At 33.2% G+C, this 18,469-nt stretch overlaps 1 protein-coding gene across 8 annotated transcripts in view; it reads left to right on the top strand.

Annotated features, from left to right (window-relative positions):
- LOC112693333 (ephrin type-B receptor 1-B) overlaps positions 1-18,469 on the top strand; it is a 114,320-nt gene that overhangs the window by 72,007 nt on the left and 23,844 nt on the right. For all 8 annotated transcript variants that reach the window (XM_025568333.1, XM_025568330.1, XM_025568331.1 and 5 more), the window contains exon 3: positions 2,569-2,648. In XM_025568333.1, the coding sequence (XP_025424118.1) occupies positions 2,569-2,648 (80 nt within the window). The remainder of the gene's footprint in view (positions 1-2,568; positions 2,649-18,469) is intronic.

The raw sequence follows: 18,469 nt of genomic DNA, 5'->3' as shown, positions 1-18,469 counted from the left end.
TCATTGTGTAATATGAACGAATATATTTCGTTTGATCCTATTTCTTCAAGGACTTATCAAGGAGATTTAATTATAATAATTGGTCTCTGGGCAGTAACCGTAAAAAATTGTCACCGTGGTAAAAATATATTTTTGGGTGGTGCTATGAAGTGGGTTTGACGTATTTTATTTATATATTGTATATATAAATATATTTATACGTGCATTTATGGAGGGGAATTTTGATGTCATTGAAATTTAAAATTAATGTTATTGGATGATCACCTTAAGAAATATATATATACCAGTGAGGCTTATAAAATATTAGTGAAGAGAGCGGCGACAATTATTGTTATAGATTTCCTTAATTATTGATTGGCCGTATTTATCAAGTAATTCATCTTGTTTTCCAAATTATTTTATTTATTATATTATTTTAATTTATATTTTATTGCATATTATTAATATTTATAATTATAGTTTTAACTTGTTTGCGTTTATTTTATTATAATATTTTTAAACCGCGAAAATAATTATAATAGTGGATGCCCAAGTACAAGAATAAGTGCAAAAATAATTATATGGTTAACCCTGTTCATAATAGCGTAATTTGTGTATTGCAAATTATGGCCACTGTTGATGATAAAAATAAAACTTAAATAATTATGTATAAAAAGACTGGATATAATTTTGGGTTACATGCATTTCAATAATAGCTGTTTATACTCATTATATTCATTTATATTTACTCATTTAAAAACATAAATTTACTTAGATCGAGAAATAATTTGAATCCAAAAATTGTAAATTAAATATACAATTTTTTCTAAAATTATTAACTCGACCAGTAATTTTTTCTTTTGGATTCCTGTGCAGAATGTGAATTATCTTAATTAATTACCCGATTGATAATTGTAAAAAGAAAACGTATTTCTGTACAAAAAACAAAAGACGGAAAAAAAAAGTAAAAAAAGAAAAGCTCGTTCTTATTTGTCTTTTGAGTATTGTGCCGAATAGAGGTCGGTGGTTGCGTTGATGAAGGGTTAGCGGGCACTCGACAAAATTAGCGTGTGCATGTACAAACGATGTTTTATGTGTGTGTGTTTTTGTGTTTTGCAACCAATCAAAAGTCCGCGAACAAAAATGGCCGGAAACAATATAACCACATGGCTACGTGTGCACGGCACCCCTTCCCGTTCCACTGTCTGAAATCCATTGCACCACTACGCACTATAAGTCTTCTCTGCAAGCGCATGTATTTGTGAGAAAAAAAAACCTATCGCTACGGCGATAATATCGTTACAGAGTCATTTTTACATGTCTCCGAGCAGTTTTTCCGACCCCCATCGTGAACGCGTTATATATTGTTATTGTTATTATTACTTTTTTCGGTACCTAATATTTTTAATGTCCTGTTCGCGTGCAAGACGCCTGTTAAGTAGCCGGATTTGTGTGCGTTACGTGGAGAGTGGGGTAAGCGCCGACTAATTACAGTGCACTGCCGCCGCCGCTCGAAGTGTACAACTTCATTAAGGCGCGTGGGGGCGGGTTACCCCTCGCACGCCCCTTCGAGATATCCCCTACCGCCGAGATAAGGGTATTAAAAGTCGATTTTCCCAGAAAAAGAATATATGTAACAACACTGCACAGGCTAGTGGTGGTCGTCGTCGTATGTATTGGTTTTGGCTCGTGGGAATTTAATTAATATAAATGGCACTACGAGGGAGTAAACAGATTACGTGTCCCTTTTTCGTACCCGATATTATACGGTATATATATTTATTTATTTATATACGACAACGTTCCGCGTGGGCCCGGGCGTTGCAGTGTGATGGGTTGATTGGTAAAAGTAGAGATGGACGGGATTTTCCTTGGGGGGGGGAGAGAGTATTAACACGCGAAAGGGCGGACGGGCCAATTGCACAAATGAGAAACTCTCGTACGGTCGTTTATACACCGCACCGACGAAATTTATGTTCACCGTCCCTTGTAGCAACGCATTGCTGCTATGCGTTTCCTTCGGTGTATACCTGTACACCTCTCCTTACATTCACAGCCCTTTCGACCGTTTCACATTGTTCTGTTCGGTTTTACACAGGACAAATTCATGATGTATGTGTATATATATATATATATATATATATAGTTTACATATTATACTGATCGACTTACCGAGTCATCTACATCGCTCTATAAAGTATTACGTAGACTTACGATGACTCGGTGTACATAAACGTACACAAGATGAGTATTGTATATTTACTTTTAAAGGATGCTGTAGAGTTTTATTGCGAAATCGTGATTTAATTAGAATAATAAATCGTATTGGCACTACGATGGAATTGCGAAAAATAAATTCAAAACTAATTCAACTCCGCGCTGCGCAATAATAACAAAGGGCCTTAATAACCGTGTACGGATGAAAATAAACATAAAGCTCAACGTCGGACGCTCGAGTTTTTTCCCCCGAAATTAAATTCCAAACAAAAGTTTTTTCCCGAGTAAATAGCATTGTGTATTTATATATTTTAACCAATACTTACGCCCGTGTGCACAAAACATCTATTGAGTCTCGTTTATTTGTTACAGTTGTACTCCTAGACACCACCACCGAGCCCAGTTTACGATGGACAACATATCCTTACGGACCGGACGCTAACGCTGCTGGGGTAAGTCAATATTCTATACATATTATACAGAAACATAGTATAGTACGAGGAGCGTGTGGAGAAAGGGGTACTATGAAGAAAAAATAATAGTTTTACATGTTAGTGTAAACATTTCACTGGTGTGTTTTTCCACTAGATAAAATTTGTATCATAAAAATCTACGACGAAATTATGTGGTGTTATAAAGCTAAATGGACCGGACTACCCGTCGTTTTCGACGTTGCCGGCCTAGACAGAATAGACGCACTGAGCAATAATATACATACATATATATATACGCTTGCGTGGGCGATATGTGTATTTATGTATGTGTCCGTTTTCTTATTTATTTTTATGGGTGAAGAACGATAAAAATGCTTCTGACAACGTATGTAACGGATTAAAATAATCGGGTCTCGTATTATAACGGCGTCGGTCATCTTCGGCGGCTGCGGCGCGATGAAGCCGATGGATTTTCTCGACTTCCCTCTGATCGACTTATATGATCGTTCTCCACTCCGCTGATCTCATATTTTCGGTAATCTTCTTTTACAATTTACCCCTATGTGTAGGAAAAACGAATGCCTTTAACAGAAATAACTCGCTATTCGGTATGGAGCCGACACCTTTGTCTATAAATACTCTTTGTATAGATAAAATAACATACATACGTACAGCCCTCAAGGCTAAACCATTGACTTTTGTTCTTTCTTTTACGTTGGTTGGCGTTAATTGTATAGGTTATATTTCATCGTATAATACCTTACTAATCATCAATATCAATACATTTACGAATTTCAAGTATTATTTGGACATAGAACCTGTTCTTTTAATTATTCAATTATTATTCTGTATTTGTTTGTTGAAAATCTTTACTAAGTTTATGTGAAAACATAATTTATTTAAGCAACATTTAGAATTGTTATCCGTGTACAAAAGTAGTGTTAATTAGAATACAGTTAAATTTTTAACGTCCCTCAAGGCACAAGAATTCACAATAAAACGAGGTCGACTACCTGTCAAAAGTGACATATTTCTGGGAGAAAAGAAATTAATTAACGTTTATTTCCCGTCTCGCAAGCAACACCTGTATTGATGTTCACGCCGCCGACGCTGATATATCCTGTCAATTGGTTTCGAAACACATTTTCCTTGCCATATTTTCGGATGTTTAAATACGTGTAGAGCAGTAGAGCCGTCGTTGACGACCCCTCTCACAAACTTGTAAAAAGGGTTTTAGAAACTTTGTCGGAAACAAGTTTTACGTTTCAATACGTCGTACATAGTGCTTGTATTATGTAGTCGTTACTCCGTTTACATCACGGATACGAGACTAAACGATCGTGAGCGACAAATTCAGTGATGTATTTAAACAATATCATGCGTATGATGGGACGTAGTCCGATTGTCGTCTTGATTAGTCCATATCCGTATAGCATTGCTAACGTGCACACACAGATTTATGTTCTTGGATAAATATCGATTTTTGTTTCAATAAAATATGACGATGACGTGGTTATAATGTCTCTTAACGCTTGATTCTGAAACTTTTAATATTATTGTAATACGATTCCCACAGCCAGCGCCGTTTTTCTTTGTGTACTGGTTTTTTCGTGCCTGCCATGTGTACGGAACGGAAACGACTTCGATTTCGGTCCGTCAGGTCCACTTGATGTCCCACTATGTACTCGCCGTCGTGTCGGCCTTCTCCCCGCGGTTTGCATGCACATGAAATCGAATTATGTTATTATTTCATATTTCGCCCCCTCCTGTGTACTAAAACGTGCAACAATTTCCCTATTTTTTTTTCGTACTCACCAGTTTTCTCCCGTTGCACTCCACAAACACCGCAAATTATATCGCATTGCGCGACCTATGCGTTTTTTGTACATACACCTTTATTATGTTATACGCGTAACAGGGACCCGCCCCAACTAGTCCCCGTGTACACTCCACCCTACGCCAATGTGTAATTTATCTTGTGTATAATATAATATATATATATTTATACTCAGTGCGTGTATGCATGCTGCAGCAGTATTACGTGTAAAAATATATGTATATATATTTACGTATAGGTACTCGCAGAGAGGGTATCGGATTTTCTTGAAGGAGGTAACGATTTTTTACAACTGTGCATATCGGCTGTCCGAGAGAGATGTCGGTCGAGTCGTGGAAGGGTTAAAGGGAATAAAATAGATCGAGAGGGTAATCCGATCGGTAAAATGGCGCGCGATAGACCTGCGCGCGTCTGCTGCGAGCCGTATGCGTTTGTTGTATTATGTGTATTATGTACGCGTTTGATGGACAGGAAGCCGTAGGATTTTTTTTTATTTTCGGACACGCGTCGTATAAATAAGCGCTCGTGTGTGGTGTCGTTGCCGAAGGCTGTGTAAAAGTGGGCGTGATGGCTAAGTCCAATTAAAAACGTGGTCTTCTGCATGCTCTCTGTCTCTCTCACTCTCTCTCTTCGACTACGACGACGATATAAGTAAACGTGCTCGGAATTCCCTCGTGTGCCATGTGTACAAAGTACCCCCAACGTATAAATACTTATTACGTGCACAGAGAATCGTCCCCGTGTAGTTCCATGCCTTATATGTATGTATATTGTCATCTAGGGGCCCCTCGCGAAATCGCCGCACACCATCTTCTTGTGCAGCTTTCGTTGTCGAGCCTGAGAGACAATATACATATACTAGGATCTAAAATGGTATGTACTGCAAAACACTTTGTATAAACTTGTGTATAACTTAGTGGTATAAAAAGTGAAGTGTGTACACGATGAAATTTGAAAGTGTGTAGTAAATATTTTTATCTTTTTCGAAATACTCGTGTTATTGAAAAATACAACATAGAAGTCTGTTAAGCGTTTCACGGGTTATAATATTGATCGTATATTTTTTATAAATAAACTTAATAAAACATGAAGTCTTTAATGAGTTCAAAAAATATGTTTAAAAAATATATATTTATTGAACCAAAAAACTATTACTTACGTTGTATTTATACAAATAACATAAAATCAGTTTATAAAGAAAATAGCTTTTCAGCCGTTTGCCTAGTCTTTCTTCCTTTGGTAAACACTAACTACTCACTTACAAGCATTTAATTAAAATGTATAGTGCGTTGTACGAAAAATCGAAAATATTAGTCCATGTATGTGCACTCGTGTTCAACGCATATTCGTGTTCCCTGGAAGCACATGCACGCGTCACCCTTTCATCACTTCAAGAAGAAAATCGTGCTTTGTTCACGAAATTCTGCTGCAGATCCTTTTACCATACATATTACAATGGTATAGTATATTTATTTAAGTTGTACGCGTGTTTGTAAAAATGAATCTCGCGCAATTGTCGTATCCATTATCGTCGCTCTCGTCGCCGTTGTCGCGCACAAGGAACACGCGCTATAATAATATTAATATTAATAAAATACTCTCGTGCGTACGCGTTGACGTTGTTGGAGATTTTGATTTTTAAATTTTCGACACGTGCTATGATTATTATTACAATGCTTGTATGTGTGTGTGTGTATGTTTATTGTAATACGTTTTATTTTACATCGTCGCGTACACAATTTGTTCGGTGTGGTGTGTAAATAACGAATTATTACTTCGATTAACAATAATGTGTGTACGGCCGCGCGTGTATTTGTACGAAACAAGCGTAGTAAATTTCTTTCTACGTTCACGCGCATATTAACATAACCGTCAATTACGCCCGTCAACGCCGATGTGCATTTTATTCTAATGTCAATTACAATACGCGTGTATACATATATATACCATTTATGAATATAAAGTCACCTCTGGTGACAGTCGTTATATAAAATTTTAAATTATACATAGGAATAATAAGTAATATAATGCACCGATGACTGCAGTCATCAACTATAATTTATTATATATGTTTATGCATCACACGTTCACTAAATGTTGTACACCGTTTATAATGCATTTGTGATAATTCACATATGTCCAGAGGGCAGATCTTGGATTTATTTCTGTGGAGAGGATACTTCTCTGAAAATATTTCTACAAAAATAAATAATAAATTCAGCTAGTCGTATTGGTATGGAAACACATATAATGACCGAATATATTTATGACACTTATTAAAATTGTATTACTTTTATTCTTCATGCTAATTAATGTTTCATATGATATCAGTTTTTTACAACGAAAATGTCGCAATTATTTTAAATATGAATATTGGTTTAATTTGATAACAGTTAAGAAGGTAGAAATAAGCTCTATTAATTTATGAAATTTCAAGTCAAACAGTCACAGTATTTTTTCAATCTTTCCTCATCAGAACAGTCCGATATAAAATAATTTACTAAATATTCTAATATATCATAATCCAATTATTATCCATTATAATAACCCATAAGTGTGTCTAATCCATTGTCTTATTTCAGATGTCATTATTAATTTTTCATTTTTTCCCTTTATTGTAAAGTAAAAATATTTTAATAAATACAAATTTAAATTTAAATTTTGAAAGAAAACTGATCTGGCCGAAAAGGGAAAGTTCATTTTTACCGAAAGAGGACCACCCGTTTTAAGGCATGGGTATAATATTATGTTATGTTATTATTAAACAATTTTCACAATTTCAAGAAACTAGATAATAACGCACTTTAATTTTAACTTATATTTAATCGATTTATTAAAATTATGAAATTGGTACTTATGTAGGAGAGGATTGAAAATTTAACCTCCCCTCCTCCTATACATAAATAAATAAATAAATGTTTACCTGGCTACGTCACCGTTTACAACTGCATGCCTACTATAATGTACTATAGTGTACTGTTAATTCGTGAATTGCTAAAAATAATTCACGTTTTCGTCCTCGAAGTGAAGAGTTCAGGGTGATCTGATGTTGTAAAACTATGACCGATCAACATAGATGTCGTAGTTTAAGAAAACATGTGGTTTCTATTACATATTTTTAAATAATTTTTTTCCATTTGCAATATTTACCCACTCACGTCATTTATGAATTTCATATTTATTTTATCATCATAATTTTCAATGGCCTTCTATTTAAACCAGTTTCGGTGATTTTAAATTTATAATTGTAAATAGATAAGAAATGTATAGCAAAAAATATGATTGATAAATGATATGGTATATTGTAACGTTTTCGTGGATATTAATGAAAATGTTTGTATTTTATGTAATTTTTAATCCGCAGAAACATATTCGCATGAGATGTAAAGGGTTTGACAGTTTTCCATAAGTAATCGTAATACGTATAAACCTTAATCATGTTGAAAGGTACATATAATTTGAAAGGGATCGGGTCCTTTATATTATGGTGTAATCATGTTTGCTAAAAATGAATTGTTTGTTCTGTTAATCTTTTTAATGATATGTTTTTTTCACGGTAAAAAGTATTTTTAAATAGGTACATTGTTTTTTTTTTATTAATTCTATTTTATACGTTTTTTAACTCTCTGCTTTATGAGGTCCGTCCGACATTTATTAAATGGTCGTATTTCAGAAATAAAACCGTTTAACGTTCGTGATTGTCCATTAATTTTGAACAAGCAATCGTTAAATTTATTGTTTTCCCACTGAGAACTATTAAAGTTGCCCACGTCCGTTCCCCTCTTCTCATGGCTTTTTCATTGCGAAGGTATTCTGTTATCAAAATATAAAACTTCCCATGCGTTTCCTTGATTACCCCGATAATATCAAAGTTCGTTAAGCATTGTGGTTTACACATAAGTTCATAATCATATAATATGTACTTCCGACTATATAAATAATCTAATATTATTCAAATAAAAATACGCATAATAAATAAAATTACACACAATATAGTTCATCGGAAATGGGTCAGTCAAAGCAAAGAGATATAAACTGTTTTTTATTTAAACGATTTGATACTTTTTAATAATATTATTGTCATAATAAATTTTATATTCATACTCGGTTATAAAACAATTAACTATAATTTTATGGGTGTGATCTTCATTGTAATTTTTATCATGGATAGCAATCATATCGTTGCTTTTAATTTATAATTAATTTTACATTTCTTTTATTTTTATTGACAAAATACGGGCAGTTAATTATCTTATCAATCTATTGTTTGTATATGTATTATGGTTTATTGTTACTATATGATAACAATAAAGGATTCATATGGTCACCCGTACGAGTCAGTCTTCCTAAATTATTGAAAATAAAAAAAAAAATTCCACATGTTATGTGTTTCTATATAATTTACATAAAAATAATAACATTTATTATATAGTAAACATTAAATTATATTTTTATTCGATTCATAATGCAAATCACTTTAGAAAAACTAAATACATAATGATATTGGATTGTGATCTAAAACCATTAGTATCATACAAAATCAAAAATTATACTGAATTTTTATGTTATTATGTATATATATATATATATTTATGTTATTAACCCAAAATTAATTATTTTATTACGGCGTATAACGTATCGTTTTTAATTATGAATATGACATTTAACTTAATGGTATTATTATTAATAAAATTCTAATAATATAAACGGATTACAAACAATTTAAAAAATTGTAAGTTATTAAGTCTTGTATAAATATTATGAACTATTTTAAACATTTTAAAAGATTACATGGTTAATTTTATTTTAGGTTTGTTCTTACAATAATATGCGTGAACATTTATTTTTACTATTATATTAATAATTATTATACTGAGGTACTTTATATTTTATAGCTATTTCGTATTTAGTTATTTGAGTACAGTGATTTTTATTTGTTAAAATTTTCCTTAACACTTTTTTAGTTAGAAAAGACCAACAAATATTTTATCACAACTTATTATTTTACTGAGAAATTTCGTTTTTTATTTATTCAAGCATTTTCGAGGGCAAGAAAAAAACTGAAAGGTGTTTCATTTTTTCTAATAAGTATAGGTTATTTTTAAATGATTTTGCTAAATAATTTTTTTCGTTTATTTTTATAAATGTTAATATTTCAATAAAAGATTGTTTTTTTAAAAGAAAAATAAGTTAACATATTATTATTATAAGTATAATCTTTGTTTTCACAATCATACACCTCAATAGCATAAGCAATTTCTTTATTTCAAACATTGAAAAATAATATGTTATTAAATATATAATTATTTATGTTGTTTGTAAAAGTTTATTTAACATTTACTATAACAAAATATTGGCTATATAATTCTGATATGAATAATTTGAACATTTTTAAAAAAATGTAATCTATGATAAATTTTGCATAAATATTTTTTATGCATGTAGTATAAACTTAATTAATTTATTAAAATTTGAAACTCTCATCTTCACACTGCATTTGATTTAAGAATGGTCAACTCTTTTTTATCGAATTGATAATTTTTATTGTTATGAGTATATTCTAATTTTTAGAATTTAATAAATAAGTATAAATCTAAACACATAATCTTCTATACTATGTATATTATAATCAAAAACAACATTAATTATTGTGAGTATCATCTTTTTAAATAAATTAATGGAATTCCGAAATAATTTTGAATGGTGTACTCGGATCGATAATAATTTTCACGCAAATCGTTGTTACAGTTTAGTTTTATTTTTAATTTAAAAAAAAAAAAAAAAAAATGATTTTCATATTTGATAGTGTTATTAAATGTCATAAAGAAATATTATCTCAGGTTCGAATTAATGTAAAACTGTGAAATTGAGATAAAACCATATTTTTCGTTGTGAGCCTGTGCTGATATGAGTTTTTAAGCCGTTGTTGTTGCAAGAAAGATTAGTCATCACTTTTATGATGAGATTATTATATGCTACAAATATTGTTTCGTAGATTTATCTGAACCGTGAGAAACCGCCACTACTGTGGCGGTCAAGATAAAACATTATACTTGCACACGTACGTTTAAGCAGGGAAAAAAAATAAAAAATAGAAGAAACAGGAGATGAGAAAATAATAAGGTGGATTATACGCGTGGCATTTTAAAAATTGATTGGATCGACACTGCCACGCCGCTTGCTTCAGAAAAGGTCAATTAAATCGGGTCTGACATTCCGTGGTCTTGTCGGCAAAACGGAAATAATGTTCGTGGCCTAGGGAATTAGCATACACGACTATGGTGTTTTTTTTTTTTTATATTATTCATTATACACATGATGACGACGGTATTTATATGCGCCTTTTATATCCTGCGCATTCGATATTGTCACCACGGCCACTGCAATGTATATCTGGTGCGTTTTTGCTCGTGCATGTGTATGTGTGTATGTGTCTTGGTGTACGAAAGAAAAAATAATAAAATGTGTATAAATATACTGAACATTGGCAGTGGGTGTGCACAGGTGAAGGGGTTGCTGATGATGGCATAACGGGAAGAGAGAAAAGAATAACATCGTAGTCTCGTTTCGAATTTACATGTACTCGTACATAACATTATCCGGTGAATTATTACTATTACAAGTTCAGGTCACACCCAAGACACAAATCGCACATTCGGACATCTTATTCTTTTCTTCTTTTTTTCTTTTTTTTCTCCATCTACAGCGTTCCTCTGATTTTCTAGGATATTAAGAACTGAGATGTAAAGTTGTACTGTTATCGCAATCTTCAATAAGGAGTATAAAAGTTTATTCAAATTTAGGAGTTTATTTTCGAATACAAATTTGAATAGAATTTCGAAATAATCTGGATATTTTACATATCATAATAATATAAGGTAGTATGTGCCAACTTTGTGATCACATTTTTATTCAAACTATTTGTGACATTATTAGTGCTCATAATTACTTAAATTTTATCGAAACAAATATATTGTATATAAGTAAACAAATTCAGTATTTATCAGTGATATGATATGATATGACCAGTATTCGTAATAGATATTATAATTGTTTTAACATAATTACAATTATAAATGATTTACTTTTTAGATATCAGTTAATTTGGAATTATTGTGCGTGCGATAACAGTTATTATTGTATTGTGTATAATTTACGAGTTCGCGATTATGGTCATCATTATCAACGTAAAGTTGATTGACAATAGAATGGTCATTGTCAATACAGACAATATGATAATTCGTTCATTTATATGTTAAATTTTAAGGTGATTATACTAAATGGGAATAGTGGAAAGGATCAGAATAATAATTTTATCCCCTTTTGTGTTGTGCTGTCGACACTCGACACTACACCACTTATACATTTATTTTCCAATATCATTTTTAAATTATAAATATTTTTTCTATGAAATCGTCACTGGTAGATATCATTATAAGATATCGATAAACAAAAAATCGTCGTTATTTTAGATGGGTATATCATATACTGCGTACATACATACATATATTTATATGTATGCATAGCAACAATAACGGGTAAAAGTTTAAAGAAAACTATGACATTACCTCCTCGGACGTTTCCGGTTATTAGTGCTGAGGTGGTTATTTGATTGAAATAGTTTTTATATCGATCCATGGGGTTTTTATTTACGGTTGATGGCGAATAATAATAATAATCCGAGATAGTGTATATGCATCGTAGCCACAGCCGCACGTTGCGCCGCTACGGCAGCAGACAAAGAAGAATTGCGGTTTTCTGAATCATTTCACGGTACGGTGGAAATCGTCGTCCTATATAGTCTTCTTGGGGGCGAAACATATTTAGAATTATATCATAGCGCGTACGTTGTTGAGAATCCAAAAGAAGAACCGTGAAAAAGATTTACCAACAATTACATCAATTCTATAATATGTGACGGAGATAATTATATTGTATTAGGTATATTAACATATGTCCATCACTTTTTCCTTGGATTGCGATCTCATCGCTTGTCGAAAGCGGTAAAGTGTTATCTGTTTAATTTTATTAAATTTTTTCCACGCGGAAGTTCAGGGGCGGTGAAGTGTGACTTTTTCATTGAAAAACGTTTCGGCGGGTTCACGGGCCACACCTCAGCGTCTGTCTACGTTGCGGGCTGCCGCTACAGTCAACTATTATTTTTATCATTATTATTATATCAAGGGGGCCATATTAGGTACCGAAGTAGTACACGCACATGTACACGCTTCGTCGTACCTACATATAATGCTGTGGTGTGCCGTGAGGGCTAGGGGAGAGGGGTGAGAGGGAGACGAGTGAAATAAAAAAGAAAGATAGACGATGACACAACAATGACGACGGTAATAACATGCGCCGGGTGAAAAAAAGAAGAAATGACCACCACCAGATTATTATAATGACTCTGCGGTCTCATCTGCACCCACAAAATAACGACTAAAATATCTTTTTGAACAATTGGCGAACACAATAGCTCACCGGTCGCCGAAAGATTCGGTCGTGTCACTACGTGTACGGTGTATATATTTTCGTATACGAGTATATGCACGCGTGTAAATAATTATGTTGCGTTATGCACCGTCGTTGTTGACGACGGGTCAACCGGAGCGTCGTCCAAATTATTTCCTTCCTCATAAAATGTGTTCGTTTTCCTCGTTTGTTATTTATTTCATAATTTTATTTTCGTTACATCTCGTGTGTACGTATTATATACACCTATACAGTACACGCGCACTAATGTAATGAAAAAATAAATAACCGGCAACACAATGTTTTCTTGAAACGATGATGGTAAATTATATTTTTACACCTACCTCATAATAGCGTTTCACAAATCATCGTCGAGCTCTGCTTAATCGCCCGAGTAATATTATATAGTAGTTTTCCGGTTTGAATTAAATTCAGTGTTGTACGATGTAACTTATTACATACTATAATACGATTTTCAACTCAGTAAACCACCATTTTATTCTCTCTCTCTCTCTCTCTCTCTCTCTCTCTCCGTATATGATATACAATATTTTATTTTGTTTCTTGAAAGATCATTTTTGGTTCCGCGTGGTAATCGATGTGTATTATTACTATAATGCAACCACTAAACAGATAATTTGTAATTTGTAATCGCGCGAACGTTCATTAAATACTATTATCGACCTAAGTGTTGTGTTGGCGTTTTCGTACAATCGATTTGTAGTATAATACATACTATATGTTATGACGGGCATGTAACGAATTTTTTTTTAAATGTAACACTACCATATTATATGATAATTTTTAAGTCGATTTTTTTATTACCTGTATTGTATATTTTATATACATGTGCAGTTTTTTTTGACGAGTTGTGCAATTTACAAATTTATTCAACGAAATTGTACAATTATTAATTCAACAGTGGATTTATTATTGTATGCTAATAGACGTTTAACTTATGTGCGATAATTAGAGTGTCCTAAAGCGTGTGGCGTGATGGTAGGGGAAGGAAAAAGAGAGTAAATTGTGTACGCGCACGCAAATCCAAAATTAACGAGCCTGTTCGTGTCAGCAGTCGTCGTTGACATGGGTGACAAAGGTACTTTTCCATGGGCATCACATAAACGACGGCGAAGGTATATCACGCATATACCTATATAAAAAAAAATGATAAGACGACACGTCACTTGAGTAAATTCTCGATGCTCGATGCCACTTGTTAGTTTTCCGGAAAATCGTTAAGTGTCACACAATGACCAAGTTTGTGCGGAGTTTCACATTACGCGCGTCCGTACGATAATAATTTGAATTACAATAATAATAATTCCACGCAGGAGATTACCCAATTACTATGCCCTATCTATTATTAATGCAACTGGATTATTTTTGTCTACGATCCACGATTTAAGTGTACTTCGACCGACGGTACTACTACAATATGAAGGTACGTGTTATTGGAGTCGTCGCGTTCCCCTTTGATCGTCACTACAGTCAATGTCCCTCTACAACGCCTCGAGGGAGTTCATTAATAATAACGCGTCGGCAGTGTGTATGTAAAGGAAATTAAACCTCTACTCTCCTTGTCCTGTCGCAGCTCTACGCGTATATAATATAATATCGAATTCGCCCAAGTTTTTATGGCTAGCGACGATATTTATGACGTTCGCAGTATCGGTCTCAACTTTTACGACCGACCACCAATATAACGATGGGCCGCTTCCGACGATGATACATGATAACATAAACCACATATTAGGTATATACCATATGCGATATAACACGGTGGTATTAAACATGAACAGAAAACGTATACACAGCAGAAAAAATATAGGAAAAAATATAAATTTTTACTTTCCGCGCATACATTATATACGTATATGACATGTGAAAAAGTGTATATTATACGGATCTTATTTCGCGTAAAATATCATCTAATCCAAGTCTTAAGACTTATAAATGTTTCTGCCCCTAGACGATAATAATAATAAAAATGTAACAACGGAATTATAATATAAGTATGGACAAAGAATATTGTTATAAAAATCAAGGAAATTTCGCTGGTCTAAGACACAATGCTTTTCGAGTATTGAAGAATACATGATAAATAAATCCGTTCACTCACACATGTATCAAAATTAATTTTTTACATCCCTTGGACAAGGGTTACGTTATTATGTAAATCGTATAAGCAGGAACGTAAATGTACGCTGCCGAGTGAACGCGTGTCTCCTATGCGACACGATTTTATCCTATTACTGTAGTATATGTGTGAAGATTTTCTACTAGTATAACAATTCCAGTCCATCGTACGTATCAATGTTTAAAATTCATTTTCGCGACCGCCGAAGTGATTTTGAGTTTGAAAATATATTGCCGGTGGCGTGACTGACATCGTTGCGGAAAATTAGAATTCCATTGCAAAATCCTCAAATTAAACACACTACACTACACATAGTATTTTCACGTGTAGTGCAGAATGTAAACGACTGGTTTTATGCGTAAAAAGCAAATTACCTATTTTCTTTCCCATCAGGATAGATTGTTAGTTTAAAACCGTTGACGAAATAAATTGTTAACAATTATTAAATGTAACTTATTATGTATATTAATAATATAACCAACCCGTATATATATATATATATATATGATTATAATGAGACTGCATTATGACTGGACGACTAAAAGTTGGTTTCTGGACTCTTTTAATTTTGTCTGTAAATATATGGGTTCTGATATAACTTTTGTTGTACGGTTGATTATAACTAAACTTTTGATGTACAACACAACTATGCCAATGCCAGGGACACGCTCGATGTTATTTAAACACACAATGTATAAAATTTAATTTTACAATGGGTGGTATTGTTATGCTAAAGATAAATAAAGGGTTTCCGACATAATCTCAATTTTCTACTTGTGTGTTTCTTATCTTCTACTGTTTTGGTATATTAAAATAGTGTTGATCTCCGTGCTCGCTTATATGCTTTACTACGAAAAATACAGTCGTCAATGTAATAAATATGCGTACGTCAAAGTTTTGGGTCTAAAATTCCTAATGAAATCACTAAGCTTAGTACTCGGTGATAACTTTTATAAATTTATAAAAAGTAAAAATCAAAACACACAAAAAAAAAAAAAAAACGAAAACGATTGGAGGAATTAAAGAAATAAATACATAAAAGGATTGGGCGAAAGCTCGCTGACCCATGGCATCAGAGTTTCGGATTACAGTGACGCAATTTAAGTATATAGTGTGTGGATGAGGAGGAAGAGTGGTGGCATTGAACACAAGCAGAGCCCAAACTTCCGAGCAATAATTAATCGGGTTGGCCATAGTAGCAAACTTACTTGTGTTTTACTACGAGGAAACTTCTCGCAATCGGTGGGGTTAATCCCCCTCGTTTACTCGTCAAGAACATTTGCTAAATAACAGTTCAAAGTTCTTTTATTTTTATTTTATTTTTTAAAATCTTTTGTCATTGTCATTCCGCTGCTGCCGCCATCACCACTGCCTGGCCCAATCGGTTGGTCGGTGTATCTGGTTTCCCGCGGCTAATGAGCGAAACACCCTTTTCCCAAAGTAGACCCCGTGGATTTCTACAAACATCAGCAAAGAGTTATTTACTCGTATTATTTTAGATGTATCGCTCACTATCAGTCAACTGGTCCCGCGGGGGTGTGCGCGACCGTCGCTTTTTTCCCTTTGCTTAATGAGCCGGAATGCGCTACAGAATCGCATTATTCACGAAACTGTAGAAATTTAGTGAAAACTTTCTTTTTCGCAAAGTGCCACTACCACCGTATCACTAATAAAATATCTTCCTATTTATCCTCCAGCTCATTCATAGACTTCTTGATTGGATGTATAACAGAAACCATTATAATTCATAATAATATAATTCATAGAATAAATAGTAATCATGATAAAAGTAGTATTAGTAGTAGTAGTAGTAGTAGTAGTAGTAGTAGTAGAAGTACTTACCTATTTGTGTGTGAGTCAATGTCATTGCCAACCCCATCGTCTATATAATATAATTTTTCCCGGACAATATTATAGGGTCGCAGTAATCGTTTTCATTTTCCCGTGAATAAAACATGCCTCGAATTTGAATTTAAATCGAAAATGGGGTAGGTTTTAATTAATTTCCTTTTATTCTATTCAATACGAACAAATCAATAAATGGAAATTTCACGCGCGTACCACACTATATTATATAGTATTGTTATGCGAGTTGTAATAAGGGTCGTCGTCATGTCTATATATCCTTTGAACTGGAAAATGCGCTCCCCGAGTCGACATGGCATCAAAATGCTCTTTTTTGAGTAACCCGACAAAATATATTCGTTCTACCATTAAAAAGGACACGATTCTATCCTATTGGATTTTTTATATATATATAATATATCAAACAACGAGCGACGCCGTTGTAAGGTTTCGTCTGCTGACCCGAACTATGCCTTTTATGTAACCAACACGTTTGTCAATATACAACTGTATGAATAACACGACAAATTGTTATTGTCGACATTGTCGGACACACGTGTTCAAATAATCTACAACCTTACAATTCTATTTTTAATAATAAATATTATTTTAATCATAAAAAATATTGAATATTTTTTCTACGATTTTTCACATATACTCATACCTAATATATGTGTTCATAATAAGGTATTTATTAGAAGATCCGATCATTAAAAGTTGTACATTTTTTCTTTTTTGTTGGTCATTTAAAGATTAGATTTAGATTTCTGTACATAAATATACGTTTACCATTTATAATAAATATTTATTTATTTTTATTTTTTTTTCGTTGTAAAAAAATGAGATATATGTATGTAGCTGCATATATATACATAGATATGAGGTTGTCAGCATGTTTTATACTTACCTATACATGATAGTTTGAACTTTGAATTTCTCATGCACCGAGAAGCTTGATTTGACGGTCATATGCATGGGTGTGTGTTTGTGCGTGCACGGAATAAGGTAAAGTGGGGTTGAAAAAAAGGAAATATCAAATAGAAATACGAATAACGGGATTGAATAGCAAAACGACAACGCGCAGAGCACATTCGTCGTCGTGTATATGTTTATGTAATATATATTTAAATCCAATGACATATATACGCGCTGGGTCCAAAGGAATAAATTACATTTTACCGCGTCACCTTTTGAAAACCATACACCGGTGGCAGCTAGCAGTGGAATGGACCACAATCTTTTGACGTGAACATTTGCATAATGTGACAAGTAGCCGTTGCTTTCTTGCTCCTGCCATTACCCTGTGGCTGAGCATGCGCGCACACACACACACATAGATGAGGTATTTGAATGACCACCGATAATACCCTACGTTGTCTCCGTTTTCTATTCGTACAGATTACGTGCATATAACTCCCATTAGAATTGAATCTACCGGTTGTTAATGTAATTATCCCGGATGACGTTTACAAATTGACGAGCGGCTCCGTTGGGTTAATTTCTTCAGATTCCTTTTCTACGGTAAAAAAAAATTGTACTTATATATAT

This window comes from Sipha flava, unplaced genomic scaffold (genome assembly GCF_003268045.1).
Source record: "Sipha flava isolate LNK unplaced genomic scaffold, YSA_version1 85_pilon_pilon, whole genome shotgun sequence".
In the NCBI taxonomy this organism is placed as follows: Eukaryota; Metazoa; Arthropoda; class Insecta; order Hemiptera; family Aphididae; genus Sipha; species Sipha flava.
This window is presented reverse-complemented; position numbering and strand designations above follow the sequence as displayed.